The following is a 26,978-nucleotide window of genomic DNA, read 5'->3' as shown; positions in this document are numbered from 1 at the left end:
CCTCAGCAGCATGTGCTCCGGTTGTATTATAAACAATGGTGTCGTCTATATCTCATCAATTTTAGCCCAATTGAGATGCAGATAATATTAGTGAAGAGGATAGCACAGAAGCTGTGCAAGCACACGGCTCTTAATGGTATGTTTTTTGTTTGTTGTTCTCTCATACTTTTAGTTACGCTGTTATTTGTAAATGCTACGGTTTCTGTTCTGTTAAAGCTTTAATACAGCACGGCAACCGCATGCGCGTCCATGTTTAACACTTCTCCATAGCTATGTGAAAAATATCGTAGCTATGTGAAAATAAGTGTATAATTGGAACAGTTCATTGTTGGAGCTGAGCTGAATGAGAGAGAGAGAGAGATGCAGAGCATGTGCAGAGCAGGGGAACGCGGGGAACAGTATTGAGAACCGCTGCTTTTGAACACTGATTTTGGAACCTGTGAATCCATTAGAATCGTTAGAAGACAGAATCGCGATTCATATATGAATAGATTTTTACGTGCACCTCTAGTTTTCTCTTCTTCTTCTCTAAAGCAGCGTAGCATGGCCTCACCCCCTTTGCTGCCTTTTCCCGAGGGCTGGGTTTATTTGGGTTTGTGATGTCACGAACCCGGGAAGTAACTTGTTATAGTCCCTACCAGCCGTTTTTGTAGGCATTAAACTGCCAGAATTTTAAAAGACGATATCTCCGTTTGCATTGAACTTTCAGCTTCGTAACTTTGCAGATATTGTTTATGCTCAAACAGCAACATTACACACTAACGTTAAAAAAGTGAAATCACAATGAACCACCCCTTTAACATCTTATGCAATTTGGCGATTGGCACTGATTGGTGGAGATTTATTTGCAGAATCATGGGTAATGTAGTTTTCCCACAAGGAATTACGCTGTTAAACATGACTGTTTCAAAAATAAGCTGAATTAATGTGTGCTGACATCTTCAACAAAAGCATATGCCATTACTAAAAGGGATAGTTTGCCCAAAAATGAAAACTCTGCCAACATTTACTCACTATTAAAGTGGTTTCAAATCTGTATGAGTTTATTTCTTCTGTTGAACACAAAAGAAGATATTTTAAAGAATGCTGGTGACCAAACAGTTACAGGTTGCCACTGACTTCCATAGTCTGGTGACATTCTTCAAAATATCTTCTTTGGTGTTCAACAAAAAGGTTTGAAACAACTTGAGGGGGAATAAATGATGACAAAAGTTTCATTTTTGGGTAAACTATCCCTTTAAAGGGTTAGTTCACCCAAAATTTAAAATTAGCCCATAAATTACTCACCCTCAAGGCATCCTAGGTGTATATGACTTTCTTCTTTCAGACGAATCCAGTCGGAGTTATATTCAAAATTGTCTTTGATCTTTCAAGCTGTTTAATGCCACTCAGCGGGTGTTGCAGTGCATCAGTCCAAAAGAAGTGAAATAAAAAGCACCCATCCATAATAAAAAGTGTCTCACACGGCTCCAGGGGGTGAACAAAGTCCTCCGGTAGCGAATCAATGCATTTTTGTAAGAAAAATAACCATATTTAAAACATAATAATCAATTGAATCTAGCTTGCACTCACTGTTGTACACGGAAGCAGTTCCGGGGGGATGACGTATGAGGTCGGCTTTGCGCATGCGCCGCTCAGAAGTGACAAACGCGGAAGCGCAGGGAAGGAAGCTAGATTAAATTGATTATTACGTTTTAAATATGGTTATTTTTCTTACAAAAACGCATTGATTCACCACAGGAGGACTTTGTTCACCCCCCGCAGCCGTGTGAGACACTTTTTTTATGGATGGGCACTTTTTATTTCACTTCTTTTGGACTGATGCACTGCAACACCCGCTGACTGCCATTAACCAGCTTGAAAGATCAAAGACAATTTTTAATATAACTCCGACTGGATTCGTCTGAAAGAAGAAAGTCATATACACCTAGGATGCCTTGTGGGTGAGTAATTTATGGGCTAATTTTCATTTTTGGATGAACTAACCCTTTAACAACCTCATAGCTCACAGTTGCTCTGTCTTCAATGGTTTGTAAGTATTTATCAAAAATCAATTCCCCTATGGAGAACATGAATGGGATTTTAACTTCCGCAAAAGGGACAGAACTGGGGCTGGGAATTGTATATTTCAATAGCTGCTAACTGAAAATGGCCACTATGACAGTTTAAGGCCTTTTTTGTGACACTGCAGAGTAAGTCTAAAGAAAGACAACTCATAAGAGTCCATGCGCTCCTCCTTCATCTCTCCTTTTCTCCTTAATTTGCAAACCTGCCCTCCCCTCCTGCCAGTTTGTATTTGGAAATCCTCCTCTGTCCCAAGGCAGTGTTTTATTTCCTTCCCAATTCATGGTCCGTTTCTCCTAACCCCACCTCTTCGCTCTCATTCTCCTCAAGCTCCTCTACGAGTTCATGTGCTCCACCTGGATGGCAGAGGTGGAGACGGTGAGGCAGAGGTCTTTGTGGGCCGTCAGGTCGGCCACGGTGACCGGTTTGTACTGGATCTCTCCAGCTGACACGGTCTTGTACTGATGCAGGTCGAAAGGGCAGGGTATTCCCTCCGTAACAGAGTAACTGGTTGGCGGGGCGGGGTTGGGCTGGTTCTGCGCTTGCGCTGCTGCAGCTCCGCCACCCCTGCCTCGCCCGCGACCCCTGCCGCTTCCCCCGCCTGAGGCCTGAGCCGGATTGTGGCCCTGCTGGGCAGCCACTGCAGCTGCTACCGTCAGAGGATCTGGGTTGTGTTTTCTCATGTGTTTCATCAGGTACGTCTCCTAGAAATGTAGCACAAACAGAAAAATGTGTCAGAAGTAGGGCTGCCTGATGAATCGTATTTTAATTGCGATTTCTCTCGATTTTTAAAGGGGTCATATGAAGCGATTTCAAGTTTTCCTTTCTCTTTGGAGTGTTACAAGCTGTTCGTGAATAGATAAGATCCCTAAAGTTGCAAAGACTAAAGTCTCAAACCCATAGAGATATTCTTTATAAAAGTTAAGACTGGTCCACGCCTCCTAAAATGCCTCGTTCAAACACACCCCCACCGAGTTTTGAGCAGTGTAGAGTAGCGCTTGTTGTTTGACATTTCTCCGATCACAAATGCAGACATGGTTTTATGTTTACGCGGCGCAATAAAACGCAACGCGTAAAAAGACAGTATAAGTCATTATAATCCGTAATTATGTCCCCACTGAATGCAACAAATGCCTCGTTTATAATGGGTTTTATTGGTTTTGTCTCGTCGTGCCGGGACACAGAATCACAGTATGGTAGGGGCGTAACATTTCCGTCACACACTTTTCGGCCAATCACAACACACTGGATAGCTGGCCAATCAGAGCACACCTTGCTTTTCAGACCGATGAGCTTTGTAAAAATCTATGCGTTTCAGAAAGGCGGGGCATCGAGGAAAAACAATCATGTACAGTATGTGGAAAATAATGTGTTTGTTAAACCTTAAACTGCATAAACACATTTCATTACACCAAATACACAAAATAATGTTCTTTTTAGCAACATCATATGACCTCTTTAAGCAAAATCGCCTGCAATAACTCTGATGAAATTACAAAAAAAAAATCATGATTAAGAATCATGATTATATTTTCTTCACAAAATAATTGTGATTAAGTATCGTAATTATCAAGTAACCCTAACAAAGTAATATCTAAAACTACTGACATCCCAAATAAACCCATATCTATCATTTTAGGTGAATAAAACCGAACAATGACAAGACAGAGGATCCAGGATTGAGGTATCGTGGGTGGGATCTTACAGATGTGTAGGCGCGGTTGCAGAGGCCACAGGAGAAAAGTTTGGCGTGTTTCACCGTATGTGTCGACAAGTGAACCTCCAAGCTAGTCGCATCTGTGTAGCCGCGGTTACAATTGTGACATTTGTATGGCTTGTCCTTGTTGTGCTGTCTTCGATGAGACTAAAAAACAAAAACAAATAAATGTCATGAGGGCGGCCCTGATGGTAATGTTAACATGAAATTGACAAGCAGGTTTATGGAGACAGTTACATCTACATATTTCTAAAATATGTATACTGGTCCGAATTAATAAATAACACTTACAAAAGTTTATTTGACTATGATTATGCAATTACAACAAAGTGTCAGTTTTGGATGGGAATCATAAGGACTGTAATGCCATTAGTGCCTTAAGATTTTACATTTTTGCAAAATGTATGTTTTAGACTTTTTAATGGCATCAATGCAGTCTAATATTTGTTCACAACCGTTCAAAGGTTTGGGGTCTTTTTTCTTTTCAGCTTGTTTTGTTTCGTTTTTTTTTTTTCTTTGAAAGAAAATAATGCTTTTATTCAACAAGGATGCATTAAATTGACCAAAAATGACAGCAAATACATTTAAAATGTTACAAAAGATTTCCATTTTAAATAAATGCTGTTCTTTTGAACTTTCTATTCATCTAAGAATCTTGAAAAATATATCAGTTTCCACAAAAATATTAAACAGCACAACTGTTTTCAGCAAATCAGCATGAGCATATTAGAATGATTTCTGAAGGATCACGTGACACTGAAGTCTGGAGTAATGATGCTGAAAATTCAGCTTTGATCACAGGAATAAATTACATACAATACATTAAAATAGAACACCGTTTTACATTTTAGTAATATTTTGCAATATTACTGTTTTTTGATCAAATAAATGCAGCCTTGGTGAGCACAAGAGACTTCTTTCAAAAACATTAACAAATCTTACAGACCCCAAACTTTTGAACTTTTGAATAGTGTATACATAAAATAAAAATACTAAATATAATAATTGGTACAGTTTTTATTAATTCATTTAAAGAAATTACTAATCAACAATTTATTTAGACACTATCATATGAACATCCAGTTACTACACTAACTACACTAATTAAGTCTCACAAGCCACATGATATTTAATGTACAGTTCAGTAAATCAGTTCAATAAATTCAGTGACTGCTTCGACTGATTCATACGTTTTTTGATTCACTAAAATGAACCAAAGAGTCATTAATTTCCAGACTGAAGTGGACTGGACTTGAATTTGCATATGGCCATCTTGAATAGTATTTTTTTTTTTAAGTGTATTTTAGTACAGTGTTCCGTCTGCAATGAAACCAAAGGTCATGAAAATTCATTTTGTTACAGTATTTTACTAAAAACAAACTCGGATGCAATTTTCTTGAACCACAGAGTTTCAATCACTTCTGTAGAAAGCTGAAATGTGTGAAATCAGCTGAAGATGGTTACCTGGAGGTTGGATAGTTGGGTAAAAGATTTCTCACAGCCGGGATGGGAACACTTGTATGGCCGATCACCAGTATGAATCCTTCAAAACAAAACAGAAGCTTTTCATTAGAATGCTTGATCTAAATTTCAAAATCACCAGAGAATACATTCTGCAGGGTCTAAAATATGTTTCCAGGAAGCCTACCAGGAAGATTTGGGAATCCTCCCAAATACAGCATGACAGATGACGAAAGAAGGAAGATGAAGTAAAGAGGGAAAAGGATGCAAGGAGAAGAGCGGGACTGCTGCTGTATATGCTTCGTTACTGATTCTATCTGGCCCTGTCTGTTACCTGTTATGCTGCTGTAAGTGACTGAGCTGCCTGAAGGTTTTCTGGCAGTAGGAGCAGGTGTAGGGTTTGGCGCCGCTGTGGATGCGGATGTGCTGGGACAGGTAGCTGGAGTTGGCAAACGATTTGGAGCAGTGAGGACACTTGTGCGGTTTGCCCTCTGTGTGGTTTCTAACAAGGGATGAAGGGAAGGGGATGAAAAGAGAGAGAAAAAAAACAGAGAGAGATTTACCAATGAATCATTAAACGAGTCCTACTTGGATCAAATCATGATTGTATCAGAAAACATGTTATATGTTTCATGCTTTTAGCAATGTGACGGTGCTCTTTGTGGTGTCTGAGTTACGAAACGCAGCACACAGAAACACAAGGCACTTCATATTACCCTCTCTCTCTCTCATTCTCTCTCTCACCAGCTTCCTTTCCCCTCCCTAACTATCGGGTTACATCAAACTATCCCAGAGCCTTTAAACCAGACATGATGAAGATAAACAGAGTGAGACGGAATTCAATTAAAGACTCATTCTTGTCCAATAGCATAAAAATGAGATGGAAAGCAGAGGAAGAGGACATGACACAAGCCAGATAATGTAGAGAGGAAACACAGATAATACAGAAGCAAATGGAGACAAAATGACATGCTTTTAAGCCTTCCAGCCTGCTAGGCTTCCATTAAAGTGTATTTACTGTCTGTAAATATGGTTCCTGTTAGTTTATACAAACTAAGGCACGAGTCAAAATTATAGTCTGTGTTAATTAATATCATCACAGAAGTAGTTCATAAACTGTAGTTTAAAAATAACCCAGAATATTACATTACATGATGTCAAGTAGCTAAACAAGAAATAGGGGTGGGTATTGACAAACAGAATATCAACCAAAAAATCCCGAAAAAACACATTATAAAAAGGTTAGAAATTGATTTGCATTTCAGTGAGTGAAATAAGTATTTGATCCCCTACCAACCAGCAAGAATTCTGGCTCCCACAGATTGGTTATGTGCCCATGTGGAACACAGATTAGTCCTGCCACTTTAAGAAGTTACTCCTAATGTCAGCTCGTTAGGTGTATAAGACAATCTGCATCTTCCATTCCAACCGCTCCCACCACCATGGGCAAGACCAAAGAGAGCTGTCAAAGGATTTCAGAGACAAGATTGTAGATCTGTACAAGGCTTGAATGTGCTACAAGACTATCAGCAAGAAGCTTGGTGAGAAGGAGACAACTGTTGGTGCGATTATTCGGAAATGGAAGAAATACAAAACAACCATCAATCAGCCTTGATCTGGAGCTCCGTGCAATATCTCGCCTCATGGGTAAGGGTGATCATGAGAAAGGTGAGGGATCAGCCCCGAACTACACGGGAGGAGCTTGTTAATGATCTTAAGGCAGTTGGGACCACAGTCACCAAGCAAACCATTGGTAACACACCATGCCGCAATGGACTGAAATCCTGCAGCGCCCGCAAGGTCCCCCTGCTCAGGCCCGTTTAAAGTTTGCCAAAGAACATCTAAATGATTCAGAGAAGGCTTGGGAGAAAGTGCTGTGGTCAGATGAGACTAAAATTGAGCTCTTTGGAATAAACTCGACTCGCCGTGTTTGGAGGGAGAGAAATGCTGACTATGACCCCAAGAACACCATCCCTACAGTCAAGCACGAAAGTGGAAACATTATGCTTTGGGGATACAGGACTAAGGGTACAGGATGACTTCACCGCATTGAGAGGCAAATGGACAGAGCCATGTATGGTAAAATCTTGGATGAGAACCTCAGCCAGAACACTGAAGATGGGACATGGATGGGTCTTCCAGCATGACAATGACCCGAAACATACCGCCAAGGCAACAAAGGAGTGGGTCATGTCAGTCAGTCTCCAGAACTAAATCCAATAGAAAATCGGTGGAGGGGGCTGAAACTTTGAGTTGCCAAACGACAGCCAAGAAACCTTAAGGATTTAGAGAGGATCTGTAAAGAGGAGTGGATCAAAATCCCTCCTGAGATGTGTGCAAACCTGGTGACCAACTACAAAAAAACATCTTACGTCTGTGCTTGTCAACAAGGGTTTCTGCACCAAGTACTAAGTCATGTTTTGCTTGGGGATCAAATACTTATTTCACTCACTGAAATGCAAATCAATTTCTAACCTTATATAATGTGTTTTTTCTTTATTTTTTGGTTGGTATTCTGTCTCTATACGTTAAAATAAACCTACCATAAAAATTACAGACCCTTCATTTCTTTGTAAGTGGGCAAACTTACAAAATCAACAGGGAATCAAATAAATATTTCCCCCACTGTATAAACACACACATAAATGTGCATATATAGTTTTATGTTTTATATATATATGATATAGGGGTGGGCGATATACCGGTAGACACAATTAAACTGGTAGAAATTTGTCAACCGGTAGAGATTTTGGACTATCGTCTCTATCGCGGTTACACACTCACATGACGTTGCTTTGCTATGTGGTCACGAAAACTTATTGTTTGCATGCATTTTTAAGCATTGTGGTTTAAAATATAGATAAAGTAGAATTAAAATAGAATAGAAAGTGTTAGAGTTAGAGGGTCAAATAAAGGTGGAACAGATGTGTTTTTAGTAGTTTCTTGAAGATGGTTAAGGACAGTTAATGAAAAAGTCCATGAAAGTGATTTTGTGCCTCTTTGAGATGGCACAATAATACGTTGTTCACTTGCAGAACGCAAGCTTCTAGAGGGCACATAAGTCTGAAGTAATGAATTTAGGTAAATGGGTGCAGAGCCAGTGGTGGTTTTGTAGGCAAACATTAATGCATTGAATTTTATGCGAGCAGCTACTGGTAGCCAGTGCAAATTGATGAACATTTTGATGAGGTGTGACATGCGTTCTTTTCGGCTCATTAAAGATTAATCTTGCAGTGTCATTTTGGATTAATTGTAGAGGTTTGATAGAAGTGGCTGGAAGACCTGCCAAGAGAGCATTGCAATAGTCCAGCCTGGACAGAACAAGAGCTTGTTCTGAAAGAAAAGGCCTGATCTTCCTAATGTTGCAAATCTGCAGGACCGGGCAGTTTTAGCAATGTGGTCTGAGAAATTCAGCTTATCATCAATCACTACTCCAAGGTTTCTAGCTGTTTTTGAAGGAGTTATAGTTGATGAGCCTAACTGGATGGTGAAATTTTGATGAAGTGATGGGTTTGTTGAAACCACAAGCAGTTCTGTCTTAGCCAGGTTGAGTTGAAGGTGATGGTGTGTCATCCAACAAGAAATGTCTGTTATGCTGAGATGCGAGAAGCTATCGTCGGATCATCAGGATGGAATGAGACGTAGAGTTGAGTGTCATCAGCATAGCAGTGATATGAAAAGCCATGTTTCTGAATGACAGAACCTAGTGATGCCATGTAGACAGAGAAGAGAAGTGGTCCAAGAACTGAGCCCTGAGGCACCCCAGTAGCTAGATGTTGCGACTTGGACACCTCACCTAGGGCCTATCTGAGAGGTAAGACTCAAACCACTGGCGTGCGGTTCCTGAGATGCCATTTTCCAATAGGGTTGACAGGAGAATCTGGTGGTTCACCGTATCAAAAGCAGCGGACAGATCCAGCAAGATAAGTATAGAAGATTTGGAAGCCGCTCTTGCCAGTTTCGGTCAAATGTCCACTTCTGAAGCCAGATTGGTTTGCTGTTCAGGAGGTTGTTCTGTGTGAGAAAGGCAGAGACTTGGTTGAACACAACTTGTTCAAGTGTTTTTGCAATGAAAGGTAGAAGGGAAAGCGATCTGTAGTTCTCTTAAGAGAGTTGGGTTAAGAGTGGGTTTCTTACGAAGTGGGGTTATACGAGCCTGTTTAAATGTTGAGGGAAAAACACCAGTGTGAAGGGATGTGTTAACGATGTGAGTGAGTGCAGGTACAACGGCAGGAGAAATGGCTTGAAGGAGATGAGATGGAATAGGATCAAGCGGACAAGTAGTAGGATGATTGGAAAGGATGAGTTTAGAGACTTCTGCCTCAGAGAGTGGAGAGAAGGATGAAAACGAGTGTATGTTTGCTGGTAAGATGTGTTTGACAGTTTGCGGTGTGTCAAATTGTGCACTGAGGTTTGTAATTTTATTAATGAAGAATGTGGCAAAGTCGTCAGCTGTTAGAGTTGATGAAGGAGGGGGAGGAGGAGGACAAAATAGGGAGAAAAATGTTTTAAAGAGCATGCGAGAGTTAGGCAAATTGTTAATTTTGTTGTGATAGTATGTCCTTTTATCAGTGGAGACATTAGCAGACAATGAAGAGAGGAGTGATCGATATACATTAAGGTCAGTAGGATTTTGTGATTTGATAATATTCCTGATAATAATATTCCTAATTTTCTTGCGGACTGCCATTCATGTTAATCAAACAACAGAAACGATAAGATCTCTTCCTGCTCTTGACTAAATCAATTTGTAAGTTTAATAAGAAGAAATATATATTTCATTTACACAGTTAAGCATATGCAGTGTTTTTGATTTGATTACTTTATACAATATAGCATTTCTTATTTATTTGTTCTACAGTAGTTTTTTGTCCTATTGGCTGTAATTAGTTTCTTATTCTTATTTAAATGCTGACTGTGTACTTGTCTTCCATGAGCGTGTTTTTTTTTTAAGCTAGTATTATTTTTTTGTGATTGTGACGAGAGGGGCGGGGCCGAGAGCCGTGGGAACAGAGCGAGGCCGGTGGAGTAAGTGATAATGAGCGACACCTGCGCCACTCACCGGTCTCGAGTCTCACGGAGGAGCTCCGGAAGGATACAAAGGAGGAGTGACGACAGGGAAAGACGAGAGAGGACCAGGCCTGGAGTTTATTTTGTGTTTTGGTTTTGTTTGTGTGCGGCAGTCGTCCGCGAGGGGCTGTCGCGCTATTTTGTGTTTATTTTATTATTAAAGTTTCTTTGAGTGTTCGCCGGTTCCTGCCTCCTTCTTCCCGACTTATGAACCTTGTTACAGTGATATTGACACTGGTGACAAGAATTATGAAATTTCTATGGTATCAAAAATTTGGATATAAAAACCTTATTTAAAGCAAAAATAACTAGGCTATATTGTGATATATTTATCGTTAACGTGAAATAAAATTACTCATATTGTGATATAAGATTTTGGTCATAATGCACACCACTAATATGATATATATTAAATAAATATGATCTATGATGTTATTTATGATTTTATACATTATGCATTTCAATTGCTATTTATGCATATCAACTGAAGTTAAATAAAATTTTCTTGTGTAAAACTGTTATTATAACTACGTGCAAAATTACTGTAAAATTGTAAACTCCTGAAAACACCCATAAAAGAGCATAGAAAAGCTTTGCATGTGTCTATAAAACATATAAATATGTATAAATCAAAGAATTTCATGTAGAAAAGTAGCAATATTTTAAAAGAAAAAAATTTATCTATTCAAAATCAACACAGCTGCCCACAATAAGCTCATGCATAGAGTAAAAGATTGATCTTGGGATTTTAAGAGTAAAATGCAGATTGAGTAATTGGACAAAAAAAATATTTTACGCACTCCAAAAGAGAAATCAGATTTAACATTAAATAAATGCTTTGCAAATGACATTGACAAACCTAAAGGCCACCAAAATAATTCAATTAAACAAAAGACATTTAGACATTGTGGCGTGAAATAAGACAAACAGATCAGCAATGAGATTAGCATGTGAAAAAAAAACACCTGCTTCTATCAGCAGGGAATATATTGTCCAGTTTATCACTAGAAGTGTGTATAAGCTCAAACGTCACCGCATCAGGGTGGGAAAGACAGGGAGGTATCAAGAGAAAGAGAGAATGGAAAAAGTGAAAGATAGACATGCTTATTCTAACCAAAATCCCTAAATAACCAAAACACAAATCCCTGGCAAGACCTGGCTCCTTCCTGTAGCAGGTGTAGTGGTGCATCCTTTAGTAAGTCACACACACACACACATATGTACCGTGTATGCTGCTGTAGGTGGCTGAGCTGTCTGAAGGTTTTCTGGCAGTAGGAACAGGTGTAGGGTTTGGCGCCGCTGTGGATGCGGATGTGCTGCGCCAGATAGCTGGAGTTGGCAAAGGATTTAGAGCAGTGAGGACACTTGTGTGGCTTCGCCTCCGTGTGTGACTTGGCATGAATCTGCATGTCTGATTTGTTGAAAAACGTCACTGCACACATCCGGCACCTACAGAGAAAAATCAGCATTTGCATTCGAAATACTCCCAAAATGATCATCTTTAAAAACATTAAAATGGCCTTGACACTTTTGAGAACATATACTGAAAAATGTATCACAATGTAGCTCATGAATTCCATTTGCATCACATTTATCATCTTTATAGATGCTACCTTACAAGCTGAGGGAAAATAAAGCAATATTTTTGTAAGGTGGCAGAAATGTCATGCGATTAGACTTAAAAGTTCAAATAAAAGTACTACTACACTTTCAAATAGGGTCAGTGTGTTTGTTTCAGTGCTTAATACACACTAAAATTGATCAAGTCTCATGATCAAGTGTTAAATTAAAACCATTAAATAACCAACAAAACTTAAGAAAATAGCAAATATGAAAGAAAATGGCTATTTATTTCAATAATTCTGTTTAAATTCTTAAGCAATAATAGGCACCTGTAGGACTTGTTCCCATCTTTGCCTTGATGATCATCCTCATCATTGGAAAGGTCGTATGGGTCACTTGTGTTATGCTGTAAGAGAAAAAAAAAATGCAGGTCAATTTTTACTTATGCATCAGTCAACACCTTTAGAACAATGTAGAGAAGCATGTTTTGAGTATCTTATTAATAAATAATAAAGCTAAAATAATAAAGTTTCTCAATTCCGTCTATTTCTCACTAATTTAAGTTCTTTAAGAATTTTACCCCTTTTCTAAACTGACTCAATGAAGGCTGGTTTGGACAATAACAGAACTATACCTTGAAAAAAATCTGCTGATTACCAATAAAGTCCTAATATTACCTAATATGATGATGCGGAGTTCAAAAATATTAATTAATACGTTCAATAATTTTTTTAACAAAATAAAAATGAATATTTTCAAATATACGTATATGTACCAGCTCTAATTCACTTCAAAAGTAGGCAAATGTCAAAAGTTCTGTAATTTAATGACAAACAGAAGTATTCAAAATGTATCATTTCACATACAATCTGCAAAGGAGTGGAAAAATATGCACAAATACTCCATTTAATGTCAATGACCATTACATAAACACAAGTTTATGAATAAATATTATATAATAGCTTTTTAATTAGTTTTTTTTTCTTCTGTAATATCAGAGCTTGACAATAAGGACTGTCTGTTGGGCCGGCGCCAGCGTGAACAACGTTCGAGACAGTTGATGAATTTGTCACTGCCCCGATCGGGCCACTGCTGCATCATCACAACGATTTATCATTTGCACATGTTTTTAAGCCTTGCCAATTTAAACAATCAAGCAATTTTAAAGCATTCAAGTGCAAGATGACACAAAAGACAACTACATTCAGTTGAATTATGTCTTTAATTGAAGAGTTGAGAAAGAAATCGCATGTTTATCATTATGTTGGATCCATGCACTGATTCTTAAATTTACCGCACCTAATTTACCAACTGCTGTCAGCGGAAAAAAAGAGTTTAATTTTTATCTTTGTTCTGTTTATTTATTAGTGCTATTGCTTGTAATTTGTTCATCTGTTCCTATTTACCGAATGTACACTTGTCTTTAATAATGTTTGAACTTCATATTTGTTAGGCTAGTCGTTTTTGCTGTGGTATTGAAATTGGAATCGAGAATTGTAAAATCTAACTGGTATTTAAAATTTTGATATCATATAAGCTTATTTATTAGAATCAAAGATAACAACTACTATTTTATTTTTTGTGGCAGGGCAAGTAAAATTTTGAAGCACTGGCCAATAGAAAAAAATCCTTAGCATTAAACGTGGAATATCTGCAGTTTGTCTTTAATAATGTTTGAACTTCATATTTGTTAGGCTAGTCGTTTTTGCTGTGGTATTGAAATTGGAATCGAGAATTGTAAAATTTAACTGGTATTTAAAATTTTGATATCATATAAGCTTATTTATTAGAATCAAAGATAACAACTACTATTTTATTTTTTGTAGCAGGGCAAGTAAAATTGAAGCACTGGCCAATAGAAAAAAATCCTTAGCATTAAACGTGGAATATCTGCGGTTTGGATGTAGTAAAACACCCACAGAACACATCCAGGTCATGTTTTCATTTTTTTCTGTCACTGGCCATAATTCTAACCTTGAAAACAGGGTTAGGCATAAAATAATGTCTTCAGAATCATTCATACATGTGAAAATGGGCTGACTTTAAACCATAAAAAAGTAATCTGGCTCAGAGGAAGACGGAAATCATGTCTGTGTGGCGGTTTTTCTGCTGATTAAGGGATAATACAAGACTTCTTCACCTTACAAATGGTTGCCAATAGCTAAAATGCTACGAAATGCATCATATTTTGAGAGAAAATGTGACGTGCTCGCGCAAAACAGGCACTGATTTTGGAATCAGCACCCCAAAATTATTAAGAAACAAGTACTGGATTTCATTTAGCAAATCTGATGCAGGGCAGTGTAATATAAACAATAACTTATTTTGATGAAGGTAAATTTATGATTTCTCACCTGTCCCCCAGCGGCCAGGTGTGCAAGAATCAGCGCATCACTTCCTGTGGCAAGTGCGTGGGCTGAAACGGGACCTGCCCTTGGCATCATGGACTTCTTCTTTCTGCCCCGCTTTGAGGGGAATGGCATGACTACGGCGGGTGGAATACTGCCGTCCTCTTTCTTGTCTGTTTATGTCAGTGGAGCAAAAAAAAATAAAAATGTAATATTGATTATAAAACATAATCTGTATAATTTCTTCCTGCAATTCTGCATTGAGGATAAAGGCAATGAGTTTTAAACTTGTGACAGTGAAGGTCTTTACTGTTATTTTCAAAGAAATGTCTGAAATTTAAAAGTCTGTCATTAAATCCTTCACACTGATATTGATTAACTCAATTATTTAGTAAACATTTCATATGAATTTCAATAAAATGAACATAAATGTGCACTAAAACCTAATCATGCATTTGTAATATTGTAATGTCCCAATTTTAAAGGTGCTGTATGTAATATTGGCAGCTAGTGGTTGAAATGGGCACTGCAGTCCAAATTCAACATATTGGAGCGATTCGTTTCCTCTGCCCCTACCTCCTCAGACTCACCAGGTTGCCAGATTGAGGACACGCAACAGGAATAAGAGCAATTGACAATAAATGGCGACGACCCTCACATTGTAAATTGATGAGTTGATTTACCCATGTTTTAACATGCCTCTGATCATAGAGATTTTTAGATGGATGACAAGGTTTTTTAGGACGGGTAGAATCTGTGATTTCTGATCCAGTACTTTTGCTGGCTTCCATGGCTGTGATAAGCTGTGTTTTCCGTCCAACTGGCAACCCAGGGTGTGGAAATACTATAAGTTAAAGGGGTCATATGATGTTGCTAAAAAGAACATTATTTGGTGTATTTGGTGTAATGAAATGTGTTTATGCGGTTTAAGGTTAAAAAAACACATTATTTTCCACATACTGTACATTATTGTGTCTCCTCTATGCCCCGCCTTTCTGAAACTCGTCGATTTTTACAAAGCTCATTGGTCTGAAAAGCGAGGTGTGCTCTGATTGGCCAGCTATCCAGTGCGTTGTGATTGGCCTAATACCTCAAGTGTGTGACGGAAATGTTACGCCCCTTACCATACTGTGATGCCCTGTCCGGCCGGAGCGTAACATAAAACCATGTCTGCATTTGTGATCGGAGAAATGACAAGCAACAAGCGCTACTCTACACTGCCCAAAACTCGCGGTTGAATCATCAGTGGCAAATCCTTTAAATATAAAAACCTTACTTTCAGTCTGTGAGTCAGAAGTGCCGGCATTGTAGTCTACTCTACCAGGATCAGGAAACAGTCCTCCATAAAATGCGCTGCACACATCTGAATATTTGGGTTGAACTGTTCTGGAACAGTGTTGTAAATACAACTTAACCACTGATTTCTAGTCGTGTCTTCTTTTGGAAGGCCAAACAAAGTATTTTCACTTTCACAACGAAACACAGCGTCACACGCGGTGGCGGCTAGAGTGAGCGGAGGTCGGTGAGCTTGAGAACGGTGCGGCCGGCGGATTCGACGAAGGAGCGTCCGGGCGGGCTTGCAGCAAACACATATGACGACCCCGGGCTGGACTCCGCTTCGTCCACGGTGAAAGCCGATCTATTCAGGTCAGGTGACAAGGCTACTTTCACTTTAAGAAAAAACGTGTTAGCTGAGAGGAGTTTCGTCAAAGCTGACTAAAAGTGATCGAGGATGGATAATTTCGATGAACTTGATGAACCTGTGATAACTTCAAGGCGAAAAAGGAAAATAAAAGCTGAAACGTTTTCACGGAACCTTGCAAAAGCAGTGCGTTACAGTGGAGAGGGAAAAGCTGTGTATTGCATCCATACAGATTATGATCACAACAACAACGTTTGTCAGGCATCTACATTGTCATCTGAGGAGATTACAAAGATTAAACGAGTGTTTTTTTAACTCTAAAACATGAAATGTGGAGTTATCTGCTTTTGCTATTAACAAACTTTTAATGTAAAAAAAAAAACATACTTTCAATGAACTTTAATTTTGTAAATTACCTGTATTTAAGTTATTATTACTTAATCAAAACAACCCAACTGCAGTTTGATTGACATTACTTGGAATGCACAATAAAAAAAAAGTGATTTCTGAAAAAAATAAATAGTTATCGGTTTTTGCAAATGAACTCTTCATATGTATGTGTATGTATATATATATATGCCATTGATTTTTCAAAACTTTGAACACTCACCTGCCGTCATGATGCCAGTAGAGGTGACGGGCAACACCGTGATGTTCTGAGATGTGTGAGGTGGGTGCAGGTGTGATCCCACTCCCGCTATTTGCGCCCCTGCTGTCCCGCCAGCTCCGCCTCCACCCTCCTGCTTCGGCAACCTCCCGATGGCTCCGGTGTCCATGGCGACCGAGCCCGGCACCGTCAGCACTGCCGTAGAGTAATGCGCCGCCGATGAGTGCGGAAAAGCACTGCCCTTGTCCGGCCCCAGCTGCTCTTTCATCTTATTCAGAAACATGGCATTCTCGATCTAAACTCGCAAGAGGGAATGAATGGAAAAAAACAAGGGAAAGAAGGGAAGGAGGAAAGAGAAAAGGAGGATGGATTGAGAGATAAACGCAGATGAAGGATGAAGGGGAAGAAGGAGAGAGCAGTGAGGGAAGGGTTACTTTTTCTGGATGCTTTTGCAGGGCTTCCAGTGTGTTACTTTCACATGGATCAGTGCGAGGCTGGTGTTAGCCATCCCGGACTGGTATGCATGTTTCGTTTTTTTTGGTTTACTAGATTGTGTTCTAAAAGCATGGCGCGTCTGTTAAAGACACAAGGATGTACTGTACAAGAGAGTCCAATAATAAGGTGTGTCTACCTGTCCTTGTACTGTTGGTACGGGAGACCAAAAGTATGATGAGTTGAAATGGGAATCTTCCATTATTTCTGCAATTGAAAAGCAACATAACTTGTAAAACACCCACTCTGCCTTTGGCAACACTTGTGAAATGACACCTCGCCTTTATGTTTCTCGTGTGGCCTGAAGGTTTATTCACTCACTTGGTCAAGACCGTATTCATCCTTGCATAACGTATAAAATGCTTAAATTTTTTTCTTTGGAACATCTGCCAAATGTCACGCGTCTTTATCCTTTTGACAATTAGGACTTTTATCTATTTATCTTTAGGCAAAGGACTTAGAAGCAACTTTCTGGTGGATGCTTGGCAAAGAGGCGTGTTGGGTTAGCAATCCTGATGCATGCACGACCCAATGTGTAAAACATACCTGACATGAATAAAATAAAAATGCATACTTCTAGTATTTTAATAAATTAATAGTATCTTTCATAACTTGTATGTTGCATGTATGTATGTATATATATATATATATATATATATATATATTTATTCCAGTTGGCTTTTATTTAATTTCAAGAATTTTTCATGATTTTAGGATGTCTTTACACAGCTGAGTTAAGGCTGCTCTGTGCCTGCTTAAAATCCAGTTTAAAGATGCAATGTCATATAAAAGCTAGATTAAATTATGGCAGCCCTTCTCCACCTAAGCCCTTAGTATTAAAGTTTACACTTGTGATTGCTGTGTAAATGCTTTTATGCCTCCTCTGAGCAGCATTAAACAGTGTGTAAAGGCACTCAAATGCCACGTCAGAAGCGCTTCTGTGTCACTTTGAAGTGTAAATTTCCCATTAGTTTTAGTTAACTATAGTAACCCTGATCTGAATGTAACGGATTACTGAAACGAAAATAATGTAGAGCGGGATTTAGTTCTATGCATCGGTTTGATGATTGGATTTTGAGAGGTGGGTGATGCACTCAAAATTGGAGGCGTGCACGTGAGTGTGCAGGGGCAGGGTTTAAGCAGACTACATGATTGGAGAAGTCCTGCGAATGTCACCAGAGAAAAGTCTGTCATTTTCACTTGAAGGTCCGGTTTGACATTTTGATTGAACACTACAAAGTCCAAAAAAAAAAAAAAAAAAAATGAAAAAATGAAACGCATGCAAGTATTAATTGTTCACAATAAAATCTTTAACATGCATCAGTGTTTCCCACAGACTTACACACTATTTGTGGTGGCACTATCCCCAGGGGAATTTATAAATTCGATACGATATCGATATTCTATATCATTTTGATACCATGGGCAAAAATTTAAGGGCATAAAATTTTTTATTTTTATTGAAAGATAAATATAACAAGGCTAGAACATGACAAAGACAATGAGATATATTTTTACATCAACAGAAACAACATGAGGTGGTAAAACACTAGAGAAAAACTTATGGATTTGCCTATGTTTACTTTAAATTTCTTTAGAGAGAAGTATTATTTTTCCTATTTTTACCCAAAATAGGGTGGTGTGAGCATTAGTGAGTGCACTCATGTAATGTGTTTAATTCATACTCGCACATAAACTCCAAATACGCCTCACAGATGTAATAGAACGTTCCAGGAAATCCCTAAAGGCATCCAGCTATAGTCAATTTCAGCTCTACATACAAAATAAAGAAAAGTTCTATACAGCAAATCACTACATGAAGAAATTCAAAAGTGATATTTCCTCCAGACAGTTGCTCTTTCTGTTGAAACTGTTGTTCATCTCTTTTGGAACTGTCCATTTACAAAGAAATTTTGGCAAGGTGTTTTAGGTTTCATTAGGAGTCAAATTCATAATGAATGTGTCCTTTTTTTGGAAGGATTTAGTGCTGGGTTTTACAGAGTATGAACAGTCTAATAAAACAGTTTTATTTAGTGAATCTGATTTTGCTGCTTGCAAAACTCCATTCACAGATGCAAATATTTGAGCAATACCTTGATCTTTAAAGACATGTAAGTCTCAAATTGTTTTTTCTTCTTCAGTGTGTAATGTATTTAACAACCCCTTTTTCTTTTTTAATAATTTTATATTTATTTATTATTTTGTTGTCATTGTCTATCATTTGTATTACTGTTTTGAGCATTAAAGGCAGGGTATGTGATTTTTCAAAAGCACTTTAGAAAACTGATTCGGGCCGAATAGCAAAACAAACTTGTAGCCAATCAGCAATAAGGGGCGTGTCTACTCGTGATGTGGAGGAGAACGCGTTCAGTGCACGGGACGGACATTAGCCGAGCCGAGCGACAGAAAGATAGAGATGGCAGATAAAAAACAAAAGAGGAAAACGCCTGCGGAACGATAAGGCAAGAAGTAGGACCCGTGTAAATATCGGATCAGCTTTCCAGCGCTGGAGAGAACTCGAGGAGAGGAGGCCTGCGATCAGATGCCGAGTAGGGCTTTCGCGATAACCGCAATATCGCGCTATTGACGAGCAAACCGCAGAGGAATGCAAGAACCGCAGCAACCGCGATTTTTCCGTGTTTTATTTTTTCGTAAGGTTATGCCCTTCTCGTTTTACACTTCATGCTTGTGGACTGAATATTAAACAAGTTAGTAATGATAACATAATGTGTACCATGCTGATTTGTACAGAGGCTCCGTAGATTTGCACTTAACAAGCCTAAACAGACAGTGAATGAGAGAGAGATCGACTGAGCGCGTGCGATTACTTGCGTCTGTCCTCCAGGCCGAGTCATATATATTTGTGAAAATAGGTTGTCATGTCCAAGGAAAGCGAAATCTCTGTCTTAGCATCGACGCATAGCTGGTCAGCTGAGCCTTCTAAAGTGGTGCTCAAAGTTAAAATTATTTCAACAGCGGGTTTCATTACGTATCTTTGAATGAATGAATCAGCGTTTTTGAACGTGTAGTTGAATGACAGTCCCTTTCCACCACCTTGTGGTGCAACACTGTAACTGCACTGACTGACAGTCCATCTAGAACGTGCGCGCAGGTGGAAATATCAATAGAAAGTCTCTTGTCCAGTCAGATTAGAAAATCAGATTACCGCTAGGCTAACTGTTATACATATAGCCTAACGATCTTATTGTCAGGTTTATGTTCTGTTATGTGGACCGTTATTTTGTCATTCTCTTCTGTTTACTTCACTTCCCGTTTCAAAGCTATTTGGTTTCGGTTTCATTGTCTTCTGATTATGACCTCGTTACTTATATCGTGTGTGTGTGTGTGTATATATATATATATATGTATGTATATGTATGGCAGTAAAACCGCATACCGCGCTATTGAGCAACTCAAAATTACCGCAAGGGAGATTCCCTCTCCGCGACAGCCCTAATGCCGAGGTTGCGCAACACTGTAACTGCACTGACTGACAGTCCGTCTAGAACGTGCGCGCAGGTGGAAATATCAATAGAAAGTCTCTTGTCCAGTCAGATTAGAAAATCAGATTACAGCTAGGCTAACTGTTATACATATAGCCTAACGATCTTATTGTCAGGTTTATGTTCTGTTATGTGGACCGTTATTTTGTCATTCTCTTCTGTTTACTTCACTTCCCGTTTCAAAGCTATTTGGTTTCGGTTTCATTGTCTTCTGATTATGACCTCGTTAGTTATATCGTGTGTGTGTGTGTGTATATATATATATATGTATGTATATGTATGGCAGTAAAACCGCATACCGCGCTATTGAGCAACTCAAAATTACCGCAAGGGAGATTCCCTCTCCGCGACAGCCCTAATGCCGAGGTTGCTTTGTTTCTTCTCGATAGGTGAGTAACACCGTGTCTACAACAGCTGAAGTCTGCCTACACTGGACGCGATCAAACCACCGTTGAAAACCATTTGAAATTTGTCATAAATAGAACCCGGCAGCAGTTTTCTGTCAGGGATTTGTTGCGCCACGCCGCTCACGTCTGTAGACACGGTGTAACATTGGTTTTGCTTTGTTTGTGTATGTGGGGCGGAGCTATCAGAATAGGGGCAAGACCCTTTTGGGGTAGGGGCGTGTTTGTTTTGGTGATTTCAAATATCATCATTGGCTACCAGAAATCACTTACCCTGCCTTTAATATAAAAAAATAACAATTCAGCTGTACACTGAAGTAAGATTTTACCCATTTTAATTACTAAAATACAAATTTTACGGGAAAAGGTATTTGTGGCGGTCAGTGTTGATGTTGTGGCAGGACGGCACAAATAAATCAATGAAGCCTATGGGAAACACTGATGCATTTAGGAACTATATGGGGTGAATCTTCATTTCATGCAGACTCTAAATCAGACAACAGACCATCCTGACGAGACTGAGCAACCAGCGGACCAGTTTACACTGATTTAGGCTTTCTTTCAGCAGGGCTAAACTAGTAACATTTGGAAGAAGAAAAAAAAAAGTTGTAAAAAAAAAAAGGCAAAAATAAAAACATAACACTTTCATTTTTTTAATATATGATTTTCTTTGCACACACAATTTGTTGTCTAATGCAACTGCACCGCACACTGTTTATCTGCGCGACAGATGCAGAACTTGCATGCAGATTCGCGCTCGCTATAAATAGGCATCAAAACAAAAGCTTCGCCTCGCGATCTTGCGCCAAACCTGTCTGCGACTGCTGATCACAAGAAAAACCACAGCAAATGTGCAGACCTCTTACTTAACTTCTGTGCACATCTGACATTGTCTTTCATTTCGTATGCACGCCTAAATAAAATCAAGAAAGGCAAACAACGTCGCGTTTTTAATTCGTTTAGTAAGGGTCGTGAAAGGCAATGAGAGCTCACTTTGCATGTTGCTATCTAGTGGGACAATGTTAATAGCATAAGCATAAGGAAAGTTAGCTGGGAAGTCACAAAACCATCCATTCATGATATCAGGACTTCCTCAAAACAGCCTCCATTAAAATGTCAGCTTTTGTTATGCACGCACAGAAAGAAGCTCTATCCAAAAGCTATGCGACATGTAAACTTCCGCTTGCAAACAATAACGTCCCTATGCCTCCATCCCTCTCTCGGTTAGTCTCACTTGAGAAAATAATAAGAAAAAAAAAACGTCGAGGATAAAAAAAAAATAAAAAAAAAACCGTCGACGCCAATGCGAGAGAGACGCAGCTTCATGCAGACTTCCGGCTGGCGAGACAGGGGGAGAAGCGCGCGCGTGAGTTGCTCAAATTTGGAGAAATAATTCACAATTGACTGATAACTCTGTGTTAATTACCGGTGATGGCGATTCCCTTTCAACCCCCAGGGCTCCTCCGGGCCGGGACAGTTCGGAAACTTCGTCCAAATCCAGCACAGATGGAGAGCAACAGCAGCCTGCGCAGGTGTGCTTTTAGTCCGTTCAGATTTCCCTTCCTCGTGCTTTCCTCACACATTTTCATCTTTGTAAAAACATCCTCAATTTTCTACAGAAGAAAATGCGCAAGGTGGATATAGAGCCGCCTCAGAGGTTCAGATCTGCGGCTAGTGTCGCGCCCCCAAGACGCCCTGTGGCAGTCAAAGCTCCTGGTACATTATATTAAAATTTAACATCATGTTTTAATTTTGAGGGGCCATTTGACTAAAATAGCAGATGGGGTCTTCATGTTGTCTCTCTTCTTTCAGCCAAACCTCTTCGTCCAACTGGAGCCGCAACAGTTGCCGTTGCCCCCGCAAGAGGTATTGCAAAACATGTGCTTTAACTGATCATAAACACCAAAAACCTCACTTAACACTAATACAACCAGGTCATTAGCACAAAATGTGGGTTAAAATATTTTCTTATTCATCCATCTGCTCATTTCAATGAGCCCCATCAATATTGTAGCCGCAGTAACATCAGAAGTGAATGTCAACTCAACATCAACATTGTCTTTGCATCAAGGTGACCAGAGAAAACCAATTGCAGCAGTCCCTAAAGGTAAAACATGCATGCATATGTGTGGATCAAATATTTTCCCCTTTTTTTTTTTTTTGGTCTGTGATATTATGATACAGTATAATGCAGTAGATGACTAATGGCTAATTTATCCGCGTTTAGCTGCTGCAGGTTCAGGTGCGTCACGGAGGCCAGGATGGGACCTGAAGGGCAAAGTGAGTGACATGGAGAACAAAGTCCAGAACTACCAGGGCAAAATCAAATCTGCAAATCAGGAAAATGAATATCTGAAAGACTCCATAACCAAAGCCCAAAAGCATAAGGCTGAAATCGAACAGGAGAACAGCGGTCTCAAAAAGCGTCTCAGGTAAGCATGTTAAAAATAACTCCATAATGAATCAGAACCTGATGGTCTTTTATTTATTTGTCTATTAATATTCTTGATTATTTTGTAGGAATTGTGAAGAGGAGCTGGTAAAGCTGGCTACTGTTAAAGATGATCTGGAGCAAACCTCTAAAGAGAGAGATGGTCTTAAGAAAGACCTCAACAAGCTAGCCGAGGAGCATAAGGTTTTGGAAGGACTCCGGGACCATTTGGAGTCTGAGCTCCGCAATATACAGGTACAAATTTACATTAACATCCATTTCGTGTAATCTGATTCTGTCAATAAACTCTTCCTGTGTCTTTCTCAGACTCAGCTCGCCATTCAGACCTCTGCACTGGGCCGGTGTCAGGACAGTTTGAAGGAGAGCCAAGAACTGGCCAGGAACCTTGAGGAGACAGTGGCCCATCAAAGAGAAGAGCTCCACCTTGGAGAAATGGAGCGAAGGAAACTCCACAACGCCATTCAAGAGCTCAAAGTGAGGATGCATGATTTTTTTTCGTTTTGGAGAGTAATATAAAACTATTGTTTACTTGGTATGTGTGACACTATGAAGCGATAAATCAAAGCAATTTATGACTGAAATGAGCAAAAATACATATATGATAGTTGCTTGGTATCTGTTTGTCACATTGTGTTGTGTAACTTTGCTCAAATTGATGCTGTCCAAAATCCCACTTATGTATTCATGTATTCAGTCCTGTATGTTCAAATATGCATTAATGAATCCACACCCCATTTTTAGGGCAACATCCGAGTCTTTTGTAGGGTCCGCCCACTGTTGACCGGCAATCAGTCTGATATTCTGCACATCCAGCTGCCGGCCCATGACAACAAGGCTCTTACGCTTGCCAAAATGGAAGAGGTAAATGGTTCCCGTCATGCTTTTGGTCTTAGGGATGTTAAGTTTGTTATAGGCTGCATCCAAAATCACATACTTCTCTACTATGTAGTAGGCAAAAAAAAACAGTATGTGACAAAAGAATTATGTCTGAATTCAAAGTACTCATAAAAGAGTAGGCAAAAAAGTCAAATTACTCTGGTATGATTCTGAAGTGTGCATGCGATGAAGATTTTACTATCCTATGAGGCCACAGGAGAGGATTTATGAATGGCAGTGACATGACACAACTGATGTTGGTAGGTCACGTGACAATGGCAAAATAGAACAAACTCTTTTTGTGGTCGCGAAGTAATTACCTGTTTCAAAAACATACAAGATTTCCGATGCAGCCATAGTCTTTGATATAGACCAGTTTTTGTTCAGTACCACGTTTAGTGCATGAAAATGTAGAGTTGATGTCCCTATAATTACAGAGCGGCATGCAACCAGTACAGCTGAGATTAAGTTTGGTATAATCTAAAGTGTTTGTCCAAGAGCCTCTCCAATTTACTCTTCTTCTCCCCAGTCGCACACAGGTCGCACGGCTGACACTCAGAAGAGCTATAACTTCAGCTTCGACCGTGTGTTTGGACCACGTGCTGTTCAGCGTGAGGTTTTCGAAGAGATCTCCCTGCTGGTGCAGTCTGCTCTGGATGGGTACAACGTTTGTTGCTTTGCTTATGGCCAAACTGGCAGCGGGAAGACCTTTACTATGGAAGGGAGCGATCTGGAGGAATTGTGGGGAGTCATTCCACGTGCTGTCCAGCAAATCTTCAAGTCTGCCAAAGCACTCCGTGAGCAAGGATGGCAGGTAAGGGCTACGTATATGTTTTGTATGAAATATCTGTTGTTGAAATGAGGTTAAATATGTTGTGATAGTTTTTTTTTTTCCCCAGGGCATCCAGTGTGTTATTGCTTTGGCCTCCTCATGGTTTGTTTAATAATAGACCATTTCTGTGTTGGTATTTTTAGTACACCTTCACTGCCAGCTTTGTGGAGATCTACAATGAGACTCTTCGAGATCTTCTCTACACAGGAAAGCCAAACAAGAGACCGGAGCATGAGATCAGGAAGATCTCCAGCAATGAAATCACAGTTACCAACCTGACCTACCAAAAAGTCAACAATGAGGATGAGGTACTGCTCAAAGTGTTGTTTTTTATAATTATTGTAATGGGCTTGCTTACTTGCTAAATAATTCAAAATGTGAGATTGTGTTTTTGTTGTATTATTATTATTATTTTACACAAGTCATGAAATCAATATTTGACAATTCACATTTTTATGGAATGTTGCTGTGTTTATTATAAATGACTTATCCATGCATATTCATTTATTTTTCTACATGCTCTCATAATTGTTAATCAAATGCATTAACATATGTTAAAGTCCCACCCCAATATTTTTTTTCTTCTGTTTGATAAGCCATTCCACTTAGATATGCCACAATAGGGAAGAAAAGACGGCCACAATTTCAGTTTCATTCTGATATAGTTAACTAAAATTAAAACCACAAAATACATTTTCTCTACTATAAATAAAATAAACATTAACTGAATTAAAATATAGTAAAAAAAAATCTTGTTTAACTTGATGTACTAAAATAACTAAACTATAAAACTAACATAAATGTTAAAAACAGCAAAATGAAAATATACAAATAAAAGCATTCAAAATATTAATTAAAACTATAATAGTATCTCGATACTAAAATAAAACTTCTCTAAAATTAAGAGTAATTAGAGTTGTATTTGATTTGTTCATACATGCTTGTGCAATTTATTAGTGTCCCTCTTTCTTTCTTCATATCTCAGGTGCACAACTTGATCATGTTGGCAAACCAGAACCGGTCCACAGCCCGCACAGGCATGAACGATCACTCTTCACGTTCTCACTCTGTGTTCCAGCTAGACATAGAGGGGCAGAACTCTGATCGAGACACCAAGTGCAAGTGTAAGAATCACATACTACCTGCTAGGGCTGTCAAAACAAAATACGAATTTCGAATATTCGTCGAATTTAAAATAAATTTTTTATTTTGCATTCAAATTTTAAGTGTGCATTAAGGAGGCAGCCTTATCAGTGGTGCACGAGATGCGCTGACGATGTAAGTGTCGTTGCATTTGAATGTTTTTGTTAGCCTATCCAGTTGAAGCCACTAGATGAGGCACTGCTGCGTTGTTGATTACAAATATTGCGGGAAAAGAGAACATCAATGCGGAGAAAATCTTGTTTACCAAGCCGTTCACACAGAACGCATATTTCGCACATTTTCTAGAGGGACATCTATCACCATTGCACTTGCGTCTCGCACAAAAGAGCCACATGTTTAGAAAGCCATGTAAAATTAATGCAAGTTCAACTTTGAAAAAACATATCTCGAGACTTTATGGCGGGGGGTTTTTTCCATCCCACTGCAACTTTTTTAATGAAAAAAGTACTCTGTGTGATTGGCTTTCGACCCTTTGTATTAAACTATGAACATGATGCTGTTTTGTTTATAGTTGTTTTAGCAACTTAATTATAATTGGTTTATAAACATTGTTTTAAAGGGGTCATATGATGCTGCTAAAAATAACATTATTTTGTGTATTTGGCATTTCTTTTATATTTCTATGATGCATTTTTAGTGTTCAATATTACTGGCAGACAATTTTTTATTAATGTTTTATAGCCACAAAATGCATATTGTACTTAAACTTGTAAGGGGATCAATAAATTTTCCATTTTGGCATGTAATGCAGTGATGAGCCTCATTATGATGCCAAGTGGATAA

At 38.9% G+C, this 26,978-nt stretch overlaps 2 protein-coding genes across 2 annotated transcripts in view; one reads left to right on the top strand and one right to left on the bottom strand.

Annotated features, from left to right (window-relative positions):
- The window catches only part of LOC107554334 (zinc finger protein 384-like), a 25,943-nt gene extending 3,573 nt beyond the window's left edge, over positions 1–22,370 (bottom strand). Inside the window, exons 1-10 of the mRNA XM_016236818.1 lie at positions 22,298–22,370; positions 17,104–17,171; positions 16,463–16,767; positions 14,230–14,401; positions 12,205–12,281; positions 11,537–11,761; positions 5,577–5,744; positions 5,246–5,324; positions 3,770–3,928; positions 2,214–2,768 (exon numbers count right to left, since the gene is read on the bottom strand). Coding sequence (XP_016092304.1) covers positions 2,400–2,768; positions 3,770–3,928; positions 5,246–5,324; positions 5,577–5,744; positions 11,537–11,761; positions 12,205–12,281; positions 14,230–14,401; positions 16,463–16,767; positions 17,104–17,166 — 1,617 coding nt within the window. The 5' untranslated portion in view covers positions 17,167–17,171; positions 22,298–22,370 and the 3' untranslated portion in view covers positions 2,214–2,399. The remainder of the gene's footprint in view (positions 1–2,213; positions 2,769–3,769; positions 3,929–5,245; positions 5,325–5,576; positions 5,745–11,536; positions 11,762–12,204; positions 12,282–14,229; positions 14,402–16,462; positions 16,768–17,103; positions 17,172–22,297) is intronic.
- Positions 22,075–26,978, top strand: LOC107554333 (carboxy-terminal kinesin 2-like). The gene is made up of 14 exons (XM_016236817.1): positions 22,075–22,094; positions 22,184–22,237; positions 22,328–22,403; positions 22,491–22,587; positions 22,684–22,737; positions 22,943–22,978; positions 23,099–23,303; positions 23,392–23,557; positions 23,630–23,797; positions 24,065–24,184; positions 24,729–25,013; positions 25,175–25,339; positions 26,017–26,155; positions 26,947–26,978. Exons 1-14 carry the CDS (start codon positions 22,075–22,077, stop codon positions 26,976–26,978), a joined length of 1,617 nt encoding a protein of 538 aa, XP_016092303.1.

This window comes from Sinocyclocheilus grahami, unplaced genomic scaffold, assembly GCF_001515645.1.
Source record: "Sinocyclocheilus grahami isolate Dianchi unplaced genomic scaffold, SAMN03320097.WGS_v1.1 scaffold498.1, whole genome shotgun sequence".
NCBI classification, from domain to species: domain Eukaryota; kingdom Metazoa; phylum Chordata; class Actinopteri; order Cypriniformes; family Cyprinidae; genus Sinocyclocheilus; species Sinocyclocheilus grahami.
Note: the sequence above shows the minus strand (reverse complement) of the source record. Positions and strands in the feature narration are given on the sequence as shown.

Excerpts from the sequence above, each read along its gene's own strand:
- LOC107554333 (XM_016236817.1), top strand. The coding sequence starts at position 22,075 with ATGCCTCCATCCCTCTCTCG. Across the intron at positions 23,558-23,629 it reads CTGAGCTCCGCAATATACAG|ACTCAGCTCGCCATTCAGAC; the intron begins GTACAAATTTAC and ends TGTCTTTCTCAG. Across the intron at positions 25,340-26,016 it reads AAGTCAACAATGAGGATGAG|GTGCACAACTTGATCATGTT; the intron begins GTACTGCTCAAA and ends TTCATATCTCAG.